At 46.1% G+C, this 21,729-nt stretch overlaps 1 protein-coding gene and 1 long non-coding RNA gene across 3 annotated transcripts in view; one reads left to right on the forward strand and one right to left on the reverse strand.

Annotated features, from left to right (window-relative positions):
* The window catches only part of B3GLCT (beta 3-glucosyltransferase), a 120,604-nt gene extending 118,869 nt beyond the window's left edge, over positions 1-1,735 (reverse strand). Inside the window, exon 1 of the mRNA XM_053900533.1 lies at positions 1,451-1,735. Within this exon, the coding sequence (XP_053756508.1) occupies positions 1,451-1,526 (76 nt within the window). The 5' untranslated portion in view covers positions 1,527-1,735. The remainder of the gene's footprint in view (positions 1-1,450) is intronic.
* LOC128776222 (uncharacterized) lies at positions 1,114-9,445 on the forward strand. Of its 2 annotated transcripts, XR_008421329.1 has the most exons (3): positions 1,114-1,461; positions 3,117-3,332; positions 7,707-9,445. It is a non-coding gene; the product is annotated as an uncharacterized LOC128776222 (long non-coding RNA). The 2 variants fall into 2 exon arrangements; XR_008421324.1 differs by lacking the exons at positions 1,114-1,461; positions 7,707-9,445 and adding an exon at positions 1,735-1,946 and having other exon boundaries at positions 3,117-5,904.
* Positions 9,446-21,729: the final 12,284 nt, after the last annotated feature.

The following is a 21,729-nucleotide window of genomic DNA, read 5'->3' on the forward strand; positions in this document are numbered from 1 at the left end:
AGTCAACCTCCCACCCCTCCAACCTCCCCTTCCCCCAGGGCTGCCCTGGCCGGCAATGCATTTTTCCACTGAAGCAGATCTCCAAGTTCAGTTGCTCACCACCGTCAATTACAGCTTTCTCTGCCCAAGGTGCCCGAATGCTTTTAATTGCATTGTTGCTTACTTAATCATGCATGTGAACAATTAATTAACAATTAATCTCACTCGATTTTCCCACACGTAGTGAGCACCTATAGAAATGCCGGGGGCGGGGACGCAAATAAGGCCCCTATTCGAAGAGTTTAAATCCAAATTAAAAAAACGTGCTGTAAAGGTTCCAGTGGGCTACCAAAAAGCAATGTGCAATAACGCTACGTCTTTTCCTAAGTTGCACCCTTCTGCCATTTCTAAAAATCTGAAATTACTGCCTTTTAACCGACTGGAAACCCAAAAGTCCGGGTTAGAGGACAAGAACCCTGAGAACACTGAAAAGGGAGCAATTCTTCCCCCAAGCTTTCAACCTTGAACGAGTCTCATCATAAACGTCCATTACGGTGATTTTTTTTTTTTTTTAACTTCTGCCCCATCCTTTTACGATACGGTGGAGAAAATACTCTTGCGAGGAGAACGGGAGGAAAAAAGGGAAGGGGCATTACGGCAGCAGCAGCCCCGACAAGCATTGTCTCCAGAAGTGTTCTCTGATTTTCCCCCATAGCGACCCAAGATTGGGGAGCGTCCCCACCGCCTCCCCCACGCCACGACCGCACACACTGAGGGCCCAGCCGGGCACCCCGATCCTCCCTTGCTGGCCCAGGACTCCGTAGAAGGGGCTGGTGCCAAGTTGGCGTCTCAGCCCGGGAGACCAGGGCACGGCCGGAAGACCCCGCGGACGTGGGGAGGACACCGTCCCTCGCCCCCGCCCGCGGGGCGCGGGGGTGCGCGACGAGCGAGCGGCCCGGACCCCGGGCCACCCGCTCGCCTCCAGCCGGCGGCGCCCGCGCGGGGCGAGCGGGGCGCGCGGGGCAGGCGGGACGCGGGCGGAAGGCAGGGGGGCGGGACCGCGGCCGCCGCTTCCCTCCTCTCAAAGTTTCTCGCAGTTGCACATTTACTCAGCGCTTCCTGTGGGGGTGAGCGCCTCGCCCTCCCGGCTCGGCCGGCCGCCAGCTCCCGGCGGAAGGAGGCGGGCAGACGCGAGCGGGGCCGGGGCGGCGGCGGGACCCAGCGAGCTGAAAGGGGCCGGGCGCGGCGCGCCCCGGGGTCCCGGAGAGCTGGGTCTCCCCCCCCCCCCACCCGGACGCCGCGAGGGGGCGCTGCCGCCGGCGCGGCGGGGACGGGACGGCGGGACGCGGGCGCCCGCGGGGCAGGGCTGGGCCGCCCGCCGCCTCCTCCCGCGCGCGGACGCGGGGCGCGGGCGGCAGCGCCCGGAAAGCCCACGCCTCTCCGGTGCGCGCCCGGGCCGCCCGCTACTTACCCAGGGAGCAGGTGAGGAGCGAGAGCAGCGCCGGGAGTGCGAGGCGGCGGCGGCCGCGGCCGGCGGGCGGCAGCATCCCGGCGGCGGGGACCGTGCGCCCTGCTGGAGCGCGGGGACGGGAGACGCGCGGGGAGCGGAGCTGCGCCGCTACCGCTGCCGCCCCTGCCGCCGCGGCTGACCCTTCTCCGCCGGCTCCCCTCCTCCCTCCTCGGGCTCCGCCGCGCCGGCTCCGGTCGCGCCCTCTGGCGGCCGGCTTGGGGAGCGTCCCCGTGCCCGTTCCAGCGCCTGCCTGGCCCGCGGCTGTGCCCGGGGTCCCGCCACGCGGTGTGGGTAGAGGTGGCTGCACCTCCGCAGCGACCCTAGCTTCTGCTCCGTCCGGCCGTTAGTCTCCCCTCCTTTTCTCCCTCTTCTCCCTTACCTGGACCCCATCTTCTGCCTTCCTGTCCCCCCCCCCCCACTTCTCTGTCACCTCCCTTTCCGGGATCTCCAGGAGTAGGTCAGTAGTTCCCCTTCTCGCTCCCAAAGTGGGGGACGGGAGAAGTGGGGGGGGTGGGAGGACAGGAAGGAAAGGAGAAGGACTTTTTCCTCCCTGCTAACGTACCATCGGCCATTAAAAAAAAAAAAAAAATCAATAATTCAACTCTTAATATTGTTGGCACCAGTGTTCTACTTTGATGAAGGTGTTTTTAATCAGCTCAACTAATTTACTTAATATCCCCCCTTTAATGGGCTTTGGCCAAGAGCTTAGGCCTGGAATTTGGCTTTCAACAGAAGTTTGTGTAAATGTAATTTAATGTAAATGTCATTTTAAGCGGTTCACCATAATGGAAGAGGGAGGGTGTAGTTTTTTTCAAAACGTATGATAAAAATTGATATACAGAGAAGTGGAGTGACCCTCTTGTCCCCATGGGACTGTTCAGGGGCTTCCCTCCCCAGCCAGGAGACGTGGAAGCCCTGGCCAGGTCTGGCCCCCTTGTGCTGTGTGGTGGGCAGAGGAGGAAAGCAATAACGGAGGACTCTGAATCCCCTCTAATGGTTCTTCACTGCTTTGTGCCTCCCCCAAGCCTTGACTCCTTTCTCTCTCCTAGAAAGCATACAGGACCAAGTGCCCATCACCCACCTGAGATTAGACCACGACCTCCTGAAGCCTGTGTGGGTGTTTTCATTCATACCTCATGGTATTTGTTGGATGCCTACTCTGTGCCTGCAACGGTGCTAAGCACACCAGCACCTTCCACACGGACGGGCCACGTTCACCCACTCGCTAAACGTTAAATGAAGACCGGTGCCAGGTGGTGGGAATACAAGTAAGGTGTTAGGATAGCGAAGCAGGTGCTGAATAAATGCTTGTTGTGTTGAGCCTTATAAAAGTGGAGACCATCGAGGGGCTTAGCCTTGAATGTGTTAGGATAATATTGTTGTTTGCCCAGCGTGCAACACCTGCTGCCAGTGCTTTAACAAGGACGTCTAGAGACTGTGCGTTTTCTCTCTGGTTTGTACCGACTTCTTGAAACTGGAAGCTGAATACTTTGTGTGTCGTCCATTTTGCGTGAATGCAAATGGCGCGATCTTGTTATTCAGCCAGGGTTTGTGGCTACATGTCGATAACTATTTTTACAAAAAGAGACATGTAAGACTCCTTCCTTTCATTTTTTTTTTTTTTAAGTGAAACTTCTTTTCAAATTCATGGTTGACTGCCTCGATCCCTTTTATCTTCTAAAACCTGCCTGCCTGGTTAAAAGTTCTAGAAGGTTTCCAGCGTCCAAAGCTGTTCAGCGTTCTTCCGAGAAAACATCCCGCCACATGTATTTGATATTGAGTATCAAAACAAGATGTGTTTAAAAAGAACAGAAGCCTGATAATTAAGCAGCTTACTTACCAGGTATGTGTTCAAATACCTACTCCACGTTTCGTAACAGGCAACTCTTAAGTGCTCAATCAACGTTCTCGTCAAAATGCACCACGTGAGAGTATTTTGTGTGCGGGAACAAGGTGTGGGAAATGGAGCCCCAAAGACACCAGGGAGCACACTCTGTTTAAGTAACAAATCTGCCCCAGCGTTCTTCCGTTCCACAGTAGACATAGATAAATGGCACATTACAAAGCTCCATAACTCACATTTTAAAAAGGATTACCTTTCACTTACTCTGGTCATATGATAAATGGACTTCCTGGGAGTTCCCTCTCCCAAAAACAAGTTGAAAATTAACTGAAACAAAATGTGCTCATGAGGACACTAACAGATACGTGGTTAGACACCCCTTGCCTCAGTGCCTCTTCTGCTATTTGAAACACCAACTGTAAGGGGACCACTCTCCATGCAAACGCGTAAATCTCGTAAACTCTAAGATTGTGATGTGAAAAAAGAGCCTGCCTTATCTCTGTCTTCCTGGGGGTCACGCATCTTAATTCCAGATGCCACCCCCATACTGACCCCTGAAAGTATGCCCCTCCCCTGTGCGGGAATGAAGCAAGGAGTCCCCTCTTTCTGGGGAGGAGTGCCTGTTACAACGTAATTAAAACAGTCTGGTAATTTTTAAAAGAATTTTCTAAATTCCACAGAAGAATATAAAGACCTATGCATAAAACCATAGATAGCCAAATAATCTAATAAGCAAGCTCCAAACAGATGGTTTCTGAGCTTATACTAACTATAGACCCAGATGCCAGAATCCATTCATTTAACTGATAGTGAATGGTTTCTAGCCCACGTGTCCACGGCTAAGGCTTTGGATGCAAAGCATAAAACATGGCATTGAGCACAAACTCACAGTCCAGTTAGGGAGATAAAAATGTTCCTAAGTAATTTTTTTGCCCTGTGATAAATGCTACAGTACAGGTGGATGGAAACACTTTGGAACATACAGGGGGGGAAACAAAATGGTGGCCATGGGAATCCATCAGTAAGGCCAAAGTGACTTGTGCAGGGTCTTAAAGGAGACCTAGGATCCTGGGCTGAGAAAAGGAGGAAAGGCGTCCCAGGCAGAGACACAACACGCACAAAGCAGATCAGTCTAAAGAAGTTTGGTGGGCTGTGAAGCGGCCATAGGGTGGCCCAGGCTTCGTGCCCAGCCCTCTCCCCGTCTGCTACCTCTCTCCCACGGCTTGCAAGTTCTCATAGCAGCAAAGACCAAGGGACAGATTCCAGCTCTCCGCTCTAGGGCCCTCTCACCTTCAGGAGAGCCATTTTCTTCGCACACAGAGAAGTGGCCTTAGGAATTCTTTTCAAAAACCTAAAATCAAGCCTAGGGTCTGACAGTGGACTGGAATGTCCAAAACTGGATCTCTAGGACATAAGGTCATTGTAAATCAGACCCATGATGTAACCACCTGGCCAGTCATGCCAGTCGTCCCCGGAATCCGTGCACACCTGGTAACAGGAGAGCAATGCGTCACTTCACCTGATGCTTTAAGCTTTAGGGAAGCAAGAGAATCTTTATTCCCTGTGGGAGAAGTGTAAGACAGGAAGAAGAGACACACAGCAAGAAACTTCATGGTTCAGAGTAGATCCAGTGGCCACAACCTCCCCCTGCAGCAGGTGCTCAAGAGGAACACCCTGATAACACAAATAAGGGGGCCTCTCCAAAGCCCTAGAGGAGCTGGTCTCACTTTGCTTCCAAAGCTATTCAAAAGCCATAGGTGAAACCTATCAAGCCCGACTTTCAAACAAGACTTTTAGCCCAAGAGGCTTAACCGCAGGATTCTTAAACCAACAGCCCTGAACCAAGATCCAGGAAATAAAAGTTACGGTCTCAGCAGGCCCCCAGGACAAGCCCACCAATCCAAGGCTATTACCATTTGATTTTCTGTTCTTTTGAAGATACCGTGTGGTACAAACACTTCTCTGAAGGAAAAAAAAAAAAAAAAGCCACCTCCTAGAAACTTCTGAACAGAAGTAGATCATCTGCTTTTGTTCTTCTTTCTGGAATCACATATCCTCCAGTTTTCAGTAAGATTAGGGATTGCTCCTGATAGCTGTATCAACATGAGCAACGGGAAGTGTCTGCGTTTGAGTTTTTTTGAAGCAATTTAAGTATATTTTATCTCCTCTGTGATCCATTCTTTTTTTTTTTCCTTGAGAGAGAGAGAGAGAGAGAGAGACAGAGTACGAGTGGGGGAGGGGCAGAGAGAGAGGGAGACAGAATCCACAAAGCAGGCTCCAGGTTCTGAGCTGTCTGCACAGAGCCCAACTTGGGGCTCGAACCCGTGAACCGCAAGATCATGACCTGAGCCAAAGTCGGACACAACCGACTGAGCCACCCAGGCACCCCTCTAGGATCCATTCTTAATAGTCAATGTATTTAAACTAAAATAATAATAATAATTCACCCATGTCTCCTATCCCCCACCCATTACCTCTGGAAACCAATCTGTTCTCTGCATCTATGAGCTTGTTTATTTTATATATATATATATATATATTTTAGTCTCTGCATATAAAAGAGATCATACAGTATTTGTCTTTGTCTGACTTACTCAAAGTCCATCCATGTTGTTGCAAATAGCAAGATGTTATTCCTTTGTGTGGCTGAATAATATTTTTTATTCTTTTTTCATTACCCATTCATCTATCAATGGACACAGGTTTTTTCCATAGCTTGGCTATTGTAAATAATGCTGCAATGAACATTGGGGTGCAGATACCTTTTCCAATTGGTTTTCGTTTCCTTTGGATAAATACCCAGAAGTAGAGTTGCTGAATCCTATGGTAGTTGTATTTTTACTTTTTTGAGGAACCCTTATACTGTTTTCCATAGTGGCTGTGCCAGCTTACATTCCCACCGACAGTGGGATCCACACTATTTCTAGACGACCGGATATTAAATGTAGAAAACGCTGAAGACTCCATCAGAAAGCTTAGAACTAATAAAAAAAATTCAGTAAAGTTGCAGGATATAAAATATGTCTACAAAAATCTGTTGGGTTTCTATATACTAATAATTAACCATCAGAAAGAGAAACAATCCCGTTTACAATTGCATCAAAAAGAATAAAATACCTAGTAATAAATGTAACCAAGGAGACACAACCCTATTTGTTAGAAATTACCAGAAATTAATGAAAGAAAATGAAGAAAACATAAATAAATAAATAAACAAACAAATAAATAATAGCTATGTGGTGCTTTTATTAAGACTTTTATTAAGAACAGAAGGTGTGGGTCATAAATGCACAGCAGCTTACATGAAATGTGTTGGTGTTTTGGGTGCTGTTGCCAATAAGTAGTCATTTCTTTTACAACAGCTGCTTTCAGGTGTAGGATCCTGGTTAATAAATTCAACAAAACGAACACAATTCTTTTTCACTTATCCATCAATAAACATGTCAGAGAGTAACGGCAGGTAGGAGGCCCCCACAGGACCTGCTGAGGTTGGGAAGAGAAACACGTTTCCTGGGGAGATCACAGTCTGGTGGAGAGGACCGAGATGCACATGAGTAGCCATGAGCTTGTGTAGAATATGGAAAGCACTCTAAGAAGCATCTGAACAAAGTATGACAGAAATGCAGGGAGAAGGTTAGCACATCCACCTGCGGGGCGGAAGAAGGTCTCGCACACGGGGAGTTGAACTGCAGGTTAAGGGTCAAAGGGGCTGTCTGCAGCGAGAGAAGGTGAGAAGGGCATTGCAACAGAGAGAACAGGGCGGGCAGTAACACGGAAGCTGGGAGCTACGAGTTCAAAGACTGAGGAGTTCAGTTTGGCCGGCACATAGGAAATATGAAGGAGAAGCCAGTTCGGGCTGCCTTGAGGAGGACGTTAAATGCCATGCTAAGGAGATTGACCTTCCGTTGAGTGTCGCAGGAAGGGCAGTGGAGAGATGGGAAAGGTGTTTCAGTGGTAATGACAAAACCCTCCACCATGACACCGTAGCGCCTGAGGCCTGTCTTGTGTCCTAAGTCTGCAACCGCTGTCAGAAAGCCCGGTACGTAATGTTCCCTGTTCATGTGTGTTGTGTCCTGATTTCATGAAAGGGCTATGCTGTGAAAAAATTAATTCAACGGTAACATTTTGGATGAATTGGCGAGAGGAAGCAAAGCAGAAAGAATGGTTAAAAAAAAAAACGAAACAGCACACCCGAAACTAATATAATTACTTTCAACTATGTGACTTCATTTAACCCTCACAAAAAATATACGTAAAAGGGCTATTCTTCTCGCTTTGCAGAGCGGTAAAGTGAATCTCAAGCAGGTCAAACCCCAACAGCCGGAACTGCCTTTGGTGGCAGTTTCTTTCCACAAAGTTGTGCTCTTTAACCAGGGTGGCAGCAGCAGGAAGAGAAAGGATCACTGTGAAGACGTGACAGAGGGCAGATCAACCATCCAGTTCTCGTGGGGGAACAGCTATTGGCTGGAGCGAAGAGACCACAGAAGGAGACGGACGGAGCAATGAACTAAAACAGAGATCGGCCAGAGGAGCGAATTGGTAGAGAAACAAACGGAAGTTCATCATTACTACCATTATTACTGAGAGCTGCACCCTCACAGAATCAACAGCCTAATAGTCATAGCTAATATTTAATAGACACGTATACACCAGGTACTCAGCCAAGGGCTTTACAGGCATTCCTTCCCGTTAAATAACATTTTGTTCAATTCTCAAGACGATTATTTCACGCAGCTCTCAAAACTTTCTGTGACAACACTAACATGTTATTTGCTTTTTTCTCTGTGTTGAATTTCCACCAATGGTGAAAAGCAGCACGGGTCAAAGTGCTATTGTGTTGGCTCGGCGCTAATCAAGGCAGTGGTAACGGCAACACAAAAGCCAAGTTACCGCGTAACGGAACAGTACGAATTACTAATCTTATTAAATGACGCCCTGAGTACATGCCTTTTTGATATTTTGTGTGGCGAAACTGAGGTGTGGCGTCAAAGGACTTCTATATATCAAACTCTGACATCCTCTCAAGAAAAAGCACTCGTGTGATCACTGAACCGGATGCTTGTTTTTTTCCCCCTGCACAACACCATTGTTAGTTGATAGACTGACAAACCATGGCTCTTCAACCTCGGGGACCGGGCACACATTTTCTCAAAAAGAAACAAAGTGAGCCTGTCACTCCCAGGAAAAAATAACGGATGGCATCCGTTGCCAACGAGAAAATTCAGGCTTTGACATGAAACTTGAATTTTGGAAAACTCGTGTCTGCTACCATGATCCTAGTAGCCTCCCGATCCTTAAAGACTTTTCCATGAGATCAAAGGTGGTATTAAGAAATGTAATTTTCTTTCTGATATCCTATACTGACGCATGTCAACGTTGGGAAGACGCGCCTACTTCCGTGAGACAGCGTTTTCCAAATGACTTGTGTATGATGTTACAAAATCATGAATGGGTTTTAGAAAGTGCTATTCAAAGTAAAAGACCAATGAGTTTTAACGTAACACAGTACAAAATTCACTGATATGGCTTCAGATTCCATGCTGCAACTAATGTTTGAGAAACTCCCAATTATCTCGAGTTTTGGTGTTTGAATGTCTGGGGCACCTGGGTGGCCCAGTCGGTTAAGCGTGTGACTTCAGCTCAGGTCATGATTTCATGGTTCATGAGTTCGAGCCCCGCATCAGGCTCCGGGCCGTGGAGCCTGCTTCGGATTCTCTCTCTCTCTCTCTCTCTCTCTCTCTCTCTCTCTCTCTCTCTCTCTCTCATTCTCTGCCCCTCCCTCATGTGCACACATGCTCTCTCTGTCTCTCAAAAAATAAATCAGTAAATAAATAAGCATATTAAGAATGCAATTAAATGGAAAGATTATTGGGGCACCCGGGTGGCTCAGTCAGTTAAGCACTCAATTCTTCATTTCAGCTCAAGTCAGGAACTCACATTTGGTGAGTTTGATTCCTGCTGGGCTCTGCACTGACAGCATGGAGGATGCTTGGGATTCTCTCTCTCTCCCTCTCACTGCCCCTCCCCTGCTTGTTCTCTCTCTCTCTTTCTCAAAATAAATAAATAAATTTTAAAATAAATAAATCACTTAAAATCCCTTCGTTTTCCAACTATGTATCTGTGAAGCTGGGTTTTCTTCACTTACTTCATCCAAAACAATGTGTCCCACCAGATAAAATAAATAAGCAAATATGTAAATAATCCACTCATCTTCAGACATCAAAGAATGTACAAAAATGTGAAATAATGACATTCTTCTTTTTATTTTTTTTCTTTTGGAAAATATAGTTATTTATCACAAAAAAAATGTATATGAACAGATGACGGGTTAAGTGTTGTTATTTTTTACCTATTAATATGTTTCACTTCCTTGCTCTTATATCTAAAATAGTACTTATAGATATGACCCACGTAAACAAAAGTTCTTCAGGGTCATTAATAATTTTTAAGACTACACAGGGGTCCTGAGACCAAAAAGGTTGCAAACTGCCAGGTCAGGACATACAACTTGTAAACGGGGTGCCAGTACTCAAACCAGGGGGTGACTCTAAAACCCTGTCTCTTACCCTGAATTGCTCGCTATTTGGTTTTAGATTTATTGCATTTGAAGTCCCAAATTTCCAAGGATCCCATTTTGGCTTTCAGTTACCTAATTAAACCTCTAATCATCAGGCACTTAAAATAAGCATCAGGTAGATGGGCCAAGTTACGTCGTGGTACCAAACAACCTGAAAACCTCACTGGCTTACAATTACAAAGGTCCTGCCAAGTCCACTACTGGCCCAGGTGACCCTCCAGGCCAGCTGTGCTCCATTGTCAGTGATCTCAAGCTGCCTGCCGTCTCAAATCAAGTTCTCCTTCAGGGTCATTGTTGCAGTACAGGCACCTACTGGAAAGCCACCCCCCCCACACACACACACCCCAAGTCAAAGGCTTCCAGCAACAGTGAACAGACATCTCGGCTCAGGTTTCCCTGCAGGGTGGGGCAGGTGCTGTCCTCATGGCTGGAACAGAGTAGAGCTGGATGCTGTTGATTACTGTCCAGCATCAACACCCTGTGTGCCCCCCATCCTCCACCACCCCAGTGTCTGCTCTGAGGAGATGCTAGGGGGCATGAGCAAGGGTCAGTTTTCAGAATTTAGCCTCTGCCCTTCAGAAACTCACAATTTACTCTAGAAAGGAAAGATGAAGACTACACGTATGTCTCCGTAGCTGACCTGTGTACCGTTCTTGAGTTTTTATCGAGTAACCACGAAAATAATCGCTGAACAAGGCAGCTGGAGGAGGAGTCCAGATGAATCGAACAGTTTTGAGTGCTCTCGGGGAAAAAAGAAAGCTCTGGCTCGGGTGATCAAGGATAATTGCAGGGAGAAGGTAGGATTTGAATAGAGGTCATGAAATGAGGGAAGGATCCAAACTGGTAGAACTGGAAAAGGGGTGGGGGAGAAAAAGACATAAAGTTCAGTGAAATCAGAGACGTATTTGCAAGAGGGCCAAGAGACTAATGCGGTGGCAATGGTGGATAATGTCCGAAGATGTATTGGTAACATACAAAGACGGTACCAGCGGTGAGTAGACAGGAAGCTGTAGCAAGCCCAGGAGGGGGGCACTGGCCCCAGTGAGGGCTCAAGTCCCTGGGAAGAGAGGATAAAGCTGCCAAGAACCCAAGGAGGGAGGTCACAGGGCCCCGAGGACTTCTCATCCATCAACAAGGAAAACGTTAGGCTTAAAGATACAGACAACATTTATTTTAATCAAAAAAGCTAGAACCAAAATAGAGTCAAATATTTGTCTCTCTTTTTGCTAAAGATGTACTTCCTTTGTAATTGCCCAACTTCTAGAACGATAAAATAGCTGTGGCATGATAATGCCATCCGCAAATGAAAATACAACTTTCAGAAATAGCATTTCAGCAGCGTTAAGTCAAGCGGATGTTGGAATATCTTGCTGAAATTAAATTGTCATGGCTTTCAGAGGTAGGCAGGTCCTCCGTTTTTGTGTTTTCCCGCTTTGTAACATCTACTGGCATCTACTTTTAGAGGGATATAAAATGGAAGAGAGGAAAGAAGGAAACGCCAGATCTTGAGGTGCGTGCGATGTCTGCTCAGGGGAGCTGTCCGGACTCACCGAGGCCCTCGGGGGTTAGCTGAGAGCGGGAAGAAACTCAAGAGGTACAGTAGTAATGGAAGAGAAGGGATTACGAGGAGACACATTGCAGGCATCAAATTTAAAGGACCTCTGAAAGATTGAAGTCAACACATTCTCCTTTCCGTGCTCCCTGCATGATAACATTTCTTAGTTCATTTAATGTTTGAGATAAAATCATAGAGTGTATAACGCTAGAACAGAGTAAGAAGTTGAAGCAAGATGGTTGAGGCCTTGAATGGCAGGCTTGCAAAAGTGTCCTTTCTCCAATAGTCAAGAGGAAACCATGGCGTTGTGGAGAGGCTGACATTCGTGGAGGTAGCCCATGAAGAAGTCTCTGGTGGCAGATTCTAGGATACACCGGAGAGAGTACAGACAGATGGCAGTGAGGTAGGTTGAAGGCCATGGCAACAGTCCATGCATAAGTCAATAAAGAGCTGAACTAGAACTGGGACTGCAGAATTCGAATGGAACGTGAATGCAAGAGTTATCGTGAAGGATAAGTCAGAAAGATTCAGGATTAGCCAGAAGGAATGAAACATGATTCCGAAGTTTGGAAACCTCGCAGCTAAGTACCATGGTGAGATAAACGAGGGAAAAGAATGCATCGATTTAAAAGATTTCAGTTTTCTGGCAAGTTGTATTTGAGGCGAGGGTGGGCCGTCTAAAGAGAAATGTTCTGTAAGCAGATAGACGGGTGGACTGGAACCCAGAGAAGGGGGAGTGGCTGAAACACAGATTTGAAAGGATCCACAAAAGAATTGGAAGAAAAGAACAATTGCAGGAGCCAATAAGAAAAGAGGGTGAGTGGCAAACGGTAGGACCCCGAGCTAGGGACACCACCCTGGGGGCTGTTTTTTCCCATCTTGAGAGCAAACGGTGGGTGTCTTTTGCGACACCACCTTCCAGCTCTCTGACAACAGCTGGGTGTCCAACAGTCCCATTCCATTCTGACACCACCCGCCATCCACCTGTAGGTTAAAAGGCTCCCACAGACTGCCCCCACTTCAGATGCCAGTTGCAAGTACAGGGTCACCCTATTTCTGGCGGATAGGCCACAAATCTGGGGTTGCTACAGTCTCCTCCTCCCTTTCAATAATTTGATAGAACTCACAGAACCCAGAAAGGCACTTCACTTAGGTTTACCAGTCTCTTGTAAAGGATACAAATGAACAACCAGCTGAAGAGGTGAGGTACAAAAGGATGCCAAGCACGGAGCTTCTGTCCTCGTGGAGCTGGGGCGCCCTGCCCCCCCCCCCCAGCACATGGATGTATTCACTCACTCGGAAGCATTCCAAATACCATCATTCGGGGGCTTAACGGGGGTTTCATCTCGCAGGCATGATTGATTAAATCACTGGCCATTTGGTGATTAACTCGATCTCCAGCCTCTCGCCTCAATCTCTTTTCTCCCCAGAGGATGGGCTGAGAGGTAGGGGGGAGAGGCAGTGAGGATTGGGGCTTCTAATCAAGGCTTGATCTTTCTGGCAACCAGACTTCTGTCCTGAAGCCGTCTAGGGGATCCCTAAGAAACACCTCAACAAAAGAAACTGCTGTCATTCTTATCAGGAAATCTCAAGGGTTTTAGGACCTCTGTGCCGGGAACCAAGGAAAACCGAGTCGCTTTGCTACATTTGGGAAATTCCTCGTCTTACTGTAGGCAGAGCCTGATCAGTCTCCCAGCCTTCATTGCTGCTAGGAAGCAGGGGCCACACCTAGACTCCGCCCATCAGACACCCCAGGCTGCAGGGTACACTCTGCGGTGAACCATGGCATCGGCGACAGGTCCTGCCGGTGTTGGTGCCACCAACAGTGTGAGCAGCAGCATCTGGGGCTGGCGGCACATTTGATGGGTCAATCTCCGGCACGACCGGGGGGCTTATTCTTGGCTTCCTGGCCTCCAAGCCTGGTCCCCTGCCCCTCCTTCATGTTCATCCGCCAACCCTTCAGATTATTTGAGCTAGCCAATAACCTCTCTGTCCCCTTTCTTCTTAAGTCCGCCGGAGTGACTTCTGTAGCTTGCGGTTATGACCCATGACTAACACAAAACGTTGCGAACAATGTCAAGCATGGCAGATTATTGCATTTAATTTCATGATTTGGTTATTTGAGATTTTCAGACAGATATCTAGTCATGGGAATAGAGTAGCGTTAAGAGGGGAAAAAAGAGTGAGTTCAAAGATCATACTTAACCTGACCACACGTCTAAGATCGATGTTGTGCTAACCAACAATATCCACTTGGTTATAAAATTCTGGAGAAATCATTACCGTCCAGGTGTTGAAAGTCTGAGACCTCGTCTTGCGTTTTAGGTGTCAGGTGAGGCCGGAGAGGGTTTCGATTCTTCTTCCTTCTCCCACCAACAGAGGGAGACCCACTGTTAGCATCAGAGCCAAGAAGAGAATCGCACAGATTGATAGAATGGCGCAGTAGAATAGTGGGAGTATCCTTCTCTTCCCTCCCTACCTCTCCTTCCTGTGGGGTAAAACAGGTTCACGAACTTGGCATCCTCAGTCCTTCACACTCTAGCCTTGACCTTTCTACCATCAGCTCTATAGCTGTCTTCCCTCACGTGTCCCACCATAGATGCAGGACTCTCTAGGACCACACTGCGTTCGTAAAAGTGACACGTTCTTTCACACATAGGAGAAAACACCGCAATATTTTCCTTCTGACTAAGATGGTTCCCCCCACGTTCCTGCCTGGCAAAACCACACGCTTTTCCTGTATGATTCAGATCGAATATTGCTTCTTCGGTGAAGTTGTCCTGCCACACCTCAGATCAAATGGTTTCTGTTTCTGTTCTCCTTTAGCACTGCTCTCTAAACAATTGATTATGCCCTGTATCGACCTGTATCTATAAATTACAAGGGTGTCACTATACCAATTATATATATCTAAAAGCACATAAAAACAGAAAAATTTAAAGTATGAGATAAAAAAACATCAAATCAAATTTGACTATTTTTTCTTGTCCCTACCCCCACCCCCAGCACAGGGTGCCCCTCCTTTGTACATAACTCTATCATGTTGATAGCATTTATTGCATTCTATTGTAATTCTATGTCAATACCCCGTTGAATTAGCCTTTGTATCTGCACATAAACTAGGTGCTTATATACAGCTGTTGAATTAGCCTAATAACATTAGAAATCATTTTTTATAAATAGTTTCAAGTTCCCATAATTTCTCAGTGATGACAGATTGAAGAAATTGCTATGTTGACTGAGTTATCCCAACAACGGCAGTTTAAAGTCAGGTGAATCGCTTTCCTTCATTTAAACTGCCCTGATCTTGTGCTCAGTTAGATTTTCTTTCTGTCAGTCCTGGATTTATGCTTTAGAGCCCCAATAAATGACAATCCGATCCCAGATCTGGAGATATTAAAAATTCCAGATCTGGGTTTGTTTTCGAAATGAAGTATTTGGACACTGCCGTCGCAGCTAGGACTGGGTCATTAATCTGCAAATATGAAAGTCTCCCCAAACAAGCCAAAAGCCCATTATTCATGCAACACTTGAGGCAAAGAAAAAAGTCAAATAGGAATATACTTTAAATAGCCACAATTCCCATTTCTGAAAATTCTATTCATTTTGGGCATTCAAGGCTCAGTGCTTTTTCTTATGAGAATTATCTGACTGTGAAATACTTGCTAAAAAAATAGAATCTTTAAAGAATACTATTATGTTGTGGTCCTCTACAACGTTCGTTCTACTTGCTTAAATTACATGCTGATGGCTGAGCTATGTAGGCAACATACTAATGTGTTAATAATTAAATGAGTGCTATGAGGAAAGCCAGCAAACTCCTGCCTGATAGGAAGGTGGCTCAGTGAGTGCGTGTTGACTCCACATGATGTTCTATGGTTTCATTTCCCAGCATCCTTCCAATAACCATCTCTGTTCCAAAATAGCCCTTAAAAAAAAACAAAACTCATTTGAAATAGGTCTGTACAGAGTCTTGACTGAGCACTTACTCTTTATTTTGTTTCTGTGTACATCTCCCTCAAGACAACATTAAATTTCTGCTAAGGGCTATTTGGAAACAATAATATGGCAATAAGCTGTTGGCAACTGCTTTTATTTGGGACACCCTACAGATAAGAGATTGAGAGTAGGTTTAAAATTAAAGGAATTGTTTGGTGTTTGAGTTGGTGTTTGGGATAATAAACCACGCACTCCTCCTTTCCTCTGGGGATTTATTCCTAACTGTCCCACACTGGAGAAATAGTAGCCAAAGTACTGCTTAAACAAGAATCCCATTGTGGGGCTATCATGAAGCTGGGTGCATGTGGCCCAGGCAATCAAATGGGAAGGATTGATATACTCCCTCGGGAGCAAAGTTCTGTGGAGGCAAAACGTCGAAGAGGAAGTTCCTTTTGTCCATCCTGACCTTAAGACCAGTAACACAACTCACTTGCAAAGCATAGGCCGGAGGATGCCTTGAATTCCAGTCAACCAGATCAACACGTCCTCATTCTTTTGAAGTTCTAATAAAGCAGAGTTGGGGGACGCCTGGGTGGCTCAGTCGGTTAAGCACCTGACTCTTGGATTTCGGCTCAGGTCATGATCTCATGGTTGTGAGGTCAAGCCCCACATTGGGCTCTGCCCTGGCAGTGCAGAAGCTGCTTGGGATTCTCTCTATTTCCCTCTCTCTCTGCCCTCCTCCCCCCTCTCTCATGCTCTCTTTCTCTCTCTCTCAAACAAAAAATAAAAAAAAAAAAAATAGAGTTGAGTATAAGAATAAATGTGGGTTACCATCTGCTATGGGGAAGGAGGCCTAGTATGATGAGAAGGTCTGAAAATTCCTCTTCTCCAATAATGATAATATTCAGTTCTATGATTTGCTGGTGTTTTCTAAATTTCATGGGTTTGAAGTTAAGTATCTGTTGAGTTATGCCATATTATGCTGCAGTAACAAATGACCCCAAACTCTCAGAGGCTTACATAATAAAGATTTATTTTTCCCTCACTCTACACGCCTATCAAAGGTCAGCTGTACCTCTGCTCTATGTCATTTTGACCCTGGGACCCAAGGTGATAGAACAGCTTTTGCCTGGGACATTGGCAGTTGCCGTAGCAGAAGAGGAAAAAATATGGCAAACTATACATCACTTATGCTCACATTTCATTGGGCAAAGTAAGTTGCACAGCCACATATGAGGGAGGGGTTGTGTCATCCTTCCGAGGAAAGGTCACCACAAGTGGGCCACTGAATATGATTAAACTATATTACAATTAATGTGTGTTGTTACATTCCTATGTTTTATATTGACCCCAGGGAACTTTAGAAAAGTGAGACACAAAGGAGATCTAGAAATGGAGAAATACAACTATGGACGCATTCCAGCCCCAGTTACGGTTTATTGTCAAATACTCTAAAAAAAAAAAAAAAAAAGGCTTATTTTTGCTTACAATATATGTCTATGTCAGGGGCCTCTGATCTGTGGTGTTCTACAGTGTCCACACCCAGAGACACGGGCCTCCGCCCCTTCATCTGCAACATGGTGGACCCATGGCAGGGAAAGAGAACATAATAATTTGCATACTTTGTCTTAAAGACTTTCACCAAGAGGTAACACATGACACTTCTACTCCCATTCTGTTGACCAAAGTAGATCACATGGCCATGCCCAAATGTAAAGGGAAAGCACTATCCCATGATGTGCTTGGAGGGAGGAGAACCAAACCACAGTGCAACCACCCAACGACTACCACAGAATATATTGAAGATGGCCTAGGCTGAGCAATTGAGTAAGAATCCAGAATCCACCAACCCTCTGTGACTGCTCTGGCCGGATTGGACAGAATAGAGGGGAATGAAAAAAAGTACATCTTCTGTCTGTCTCTTCAACTTTAATTTCTTCATGGGGAGAAATAAAAGAGTTAAAGTTTCATACGTTGATGCAAATGTTGAGTTATTTTATATACTAGCATTGTATTATCTGGGCTGGGTTCCTGTCTGAGCTCACTATATAAACCTGCCAGACAAACTTAGTTGGCCATGGAAATAAATTATGGATGGCTCTCAACCTATTATAGAGTATGACCCTGGATAGAACAACATCTCACCTTGATCCAGTTTAGAGGAAAGTGGGAGCCACCTCATAAAGGCCTGAGGGGCTCAAATACTCACATTTGGGGGGATTTTCAGAAAAGATAGGATAATTTCAGGAAGGGGCCAGAGTAAAGTTCTCCATTAGGCACAGCAGGCATAGGGTCTGGGGTCAAAAACCTTTCAGCATATTCTTTTAATATCAGAAGAAAAAAAGAACTTTCATGCTGAAGAAAATGTTTTCACATATAATATTGATATAGTCATCTTTTTACCAATGCTTTAGTAAACTATACTTTTTATTTTATTATGGGGCAAGGGGCTTATGAAGACAAAAGTCCCTAAGACCCATGAACTCCGGATTCTCCCCCAACCTTCTCTCTGGAGAACAATAGAAATATGGTCGACTCAGCCTGATCATTGAATACGTTGGGATTAATAAGCCAAGAACTCAAATGAGGAACTTCTGGCCTCGAGGGGGAAAATATGGCCTCCCCTGCTCCCCATCCCAGGGCACATCATATAGAAGAGTGCTAAAAAGGATGTCCAAGGTCTACATAATAATTTGGGGATCAAGACATGGTGGAGATTTGCTGGATGACAGAGTGTGATGTGGCAAGTATTACAATGCTAAGCCAGAGAATAAAGTCTATTTCTGGATTCTTCTCTTTCCAAGTCTTGTCATATGTCTGGCCTGGGGTTGTTCCCCAATGTGGTTCTTCATTCTCTCTACAGGGGGTGGGAGTGAGCTAGTCCACAAGTTCTAGCCTATGCTTTGAGGCCAAGTTATTATTTCTCAGGATTGCTCATCCTTGGTGCACTTTTGTCCTTAGTATCAGCCACCTCACCATTATCTCCCATCTGCACCATAAGGACGTCCAAACTGGAGGCCATGTTTCCACCCTTGCCCTCTGTAGTGCAGACCTGTGTTACACATAGTGGTAACCACAAGCCATGTATTCAATGGCTACTAAGCCCTTGAAATGTGACTCTGCTGAATTAAGAGGTGCTGTAAGAGTAAAATATATACCAGATTTCAAAGATTTAATATTTTTTAAAAGACGTACATACTATCTTAATAATTTTATATTGATACGTTATACTATTAATACTATTAATAATTTAGACATCAGGTTAAGTTAAATATACTAAAATTATTTTCACTTGTTTCTTTTTACTTTTTAATGTGGCAGCGAGAAAATTTTTAAAAATCATTTATGACTCATTTTTGCGACTCATATTGTATTTCTATCAGACAACGTTGCTCTAGAATGTTGCAGCACCTAGAGTGATCCTTTGGGAATCATGAATATCATGTTTCTCCTCTACTCAAAACCCTCCAAAGTGGGGCGCCTGGGTGGCGCAGTCGGTTAAGCGTCCGACTTCAGCCAGGTCATGATCTCGCGGTCCGTGAGTTCGAGCCCCGCGTCAGGCTCTGGGCTGATGGCTCGGAGCCTGGAGCCTGTTTCCAATTCTGTGTCTCCCTCTCTCTCTGCCCCTCCCCCATTCATGCTCTGTCTCTCTCTGTCCCAAAATAAATAAAAAAACGTTGAAAAAAAAAATTAAAAAAAACAAAACAAAACAAAAAAACCCTCCAAAGCTTTTTGCATTTCACTCAGAGGCAAATAACAGATCTCATTGTGAGCGATAAGGTCTTATGTCATCATAGATGATCCCAGTGACCTCTCTGACCCCCTCTCCTACCACTTTTGCCTTTGCAACTCCGTTTAGGACACACTGGTCTTCTTGCTACTTGGTACACATGCTAACCATGCTTCTATCCCAGGGTCTTTGCATCTGTTTTTCCCTCTGCTTAGAATCCCTTTCCCCAGATATTTGTATGTCATTACCTCACTTCCTTCAGGTCTGTGCTTTTATCACCCCGTTTTAAGGAGAAATGTGCATGCGTGCACATACACACACACACACACACGCACACACACACAGTCCCCTGAACCACCTGTTCCCTCCTTATTCTGTTTAAGTTTTCCTCACTGCTTACCATAAGCCATCATTTTGTCTTTTTTTTTCTGTCTCCCTCTGTTAGAAAGTAAGATCCATGAGGGCAAGGCTTTTTGTGTGTTATTTACTGCTAAAGACCAAGTGCCTAGAACAGTGCCTGGCACGTAGGAGATACTTAAAGAATCAATGTTGAATGGATGAATATCGAGCAGTAAATGTGTGGGCATCCGTGCGGGAAAGCTCAGGATGACCCTGAGGTTTGCCACTAGCCACATAAAAGGATCTCCTTCACCACCGATAGATTTCTACAACAGGGTTTGAAGCAAAAATCTAATAATGGTATCGTCTCTGCCTGACTTTGTTCTCTGTAGAAACTCAAGGACAGGACAGGACCTGGGGATACTAGGTGCCATCCAAATGTTATCAACCCTAACACAGCCACAAAAAATCTCTCTTACGTGTGGGTGTGTGTCCTTTTTTCCTTTCCTTTTCCTTTAAACACAACTAAAACAGAATACAGTGATTTTTTTAAGGTTTATCTATTTTTCAGAGAGAGAGCGCAAGCAGGGAGGGGCAGAGAGAGAGGGGGACAGAGGATCTGAAGCAGGCTCCTTGCCGACATCAGTGAGCCTGATACAGACCTCGAACTCAGGAACTGTGAAACCATGACCTGAGCAGAAGTCACTCAACCAGCTGAAGTCACTCAACCAGCTGAGCCACCCAGGCGCCCCCATAATACGGTATTTTAAAATTATTAGACAAAATGAAAAGGAAGCTAAGAAATCCAAATAGCATAAAACCAATTACTGTAGGGCTTGGGCTGTGATCCTACAATAACTACAGTCAAGTCACAGACTGATTAAATTTTCAAGGGCAAGGCCTGGCTTCCTCTGGTTTCGGCTTTCATCTGTCTCCAGATCATATGTGCTCTGGGTGTTACCTCATGTCCCCATTACCTAGTACACTCCTGAACATTGCCCTCAATTCAGGGAGACCCTGGAACACTGACTTCGTGCCACAAATCTTTGTTTGCCAGAGACCTCACTTCACAGTTTATGGTTTCTCTAAAACACAGTTAATCCCCAGTTCTTCCAGTCAGCCCCCTCCCCTGCCCTCACTGGCTCTGAGATACACTTCTATGGGCTGTTCTCACCCCTACTGGACTCCAGGGAACCTTCCTGGCAAGATTTAGCCACTTGGTCTCAATTAACAGGGACCCTCTGTGCCCCTTCCCCAGGGGAGGTTAGGATCTGCTCTGTGTGAGATCAGACGGGAGTACAGCCCCGCCTACACTCCGGAAGCTTCACCCCATCCCATCCCCACAAATTGCTCAGCACCAGCGATATTAACTGTGCCTCTAACAGGATGAACATGATTCCATTCTCTGGGACTCGCCTGGTAGGGATTTTGTGCCTTAGGCGGCGCTTGAAGAGAAGGGAAGGAATTACTCAGGAGCCCTTTGGTCTATTTCCTCGTGTTGCCTGCACCCACACCCACTACCTCTATCACCCAAGCCTGCCAGCCAGTGCTGGCCCCACACCCCGCGCCTCCTCCCCCTGCACTTTCCCACCCCTTTGTACCAAGCGAGGACTTCCGTATTTAACACCTGGCTCCACCAGTTACCAGCTGTCCTTTGGGAAGTCACTGAATCCAGCAGAGTTGTACTTGCATCTGTAAAATGAGGATGAAATAGAAGGTACCTGTCTCAGAGGGGCCCTGGAAGCTTCTCTGGAAAACACGTGTGCCCCCCGCCCCTGGCTCCCCTCTCCTGAGCTGTAAGTACCATGTCAACCCGGAGTTTCAGGGCCTGACTTCATCCCCATCACAGAAGAAAAGGAACACATAGCAGAGCTCAGCCGAGAGACGGATGTACAAAGACAGAGCAAGTCCTGATAAGCTCACTGGAGGCCCTGGATATGGCCGAGCCTGAAGTGGAGATGGGGTGAGATATGCACCCCGAGACTTCCAAGTTACGTGCATCACCAAATTCCCGTTTTTAGTTTTAGCTTGTTGGCTGGTTGGATCCGCATTGCCCGCAAAAGCTCAAACTAAAATACTCCTTTTCTATGCCGTGGCTCTTCACTTAGGCAGCTTCGTGTAAGATTTTCATGAGCCTCTGGCTCCCCTGGGTGGCAAAGAGAATAAATTCACATTTCTAGGATTCCTACTTTCTACACGGGCATTTTCATTTCTACAATTTATTCACACTTTGACGCCCCTAGTCTCAGATGTATTG

The sequence above is a fragment of the Panthera pardus genome, unplaced genomic scaffold (assembly GCF_024362965.1).
Source record: "Panthera pardus isolate Hobbes unplaced genomic scaffold, ASM2436296v1 HiC_scaffold_1, whole genome shotgun sequence".
NCBI classification, from domain to species: domain Eukaryota; kingdom Metazoa; phylum Chordata; class Mammalia; order Carnivora; family Felidae; genus Panthera; species Panthera pardus.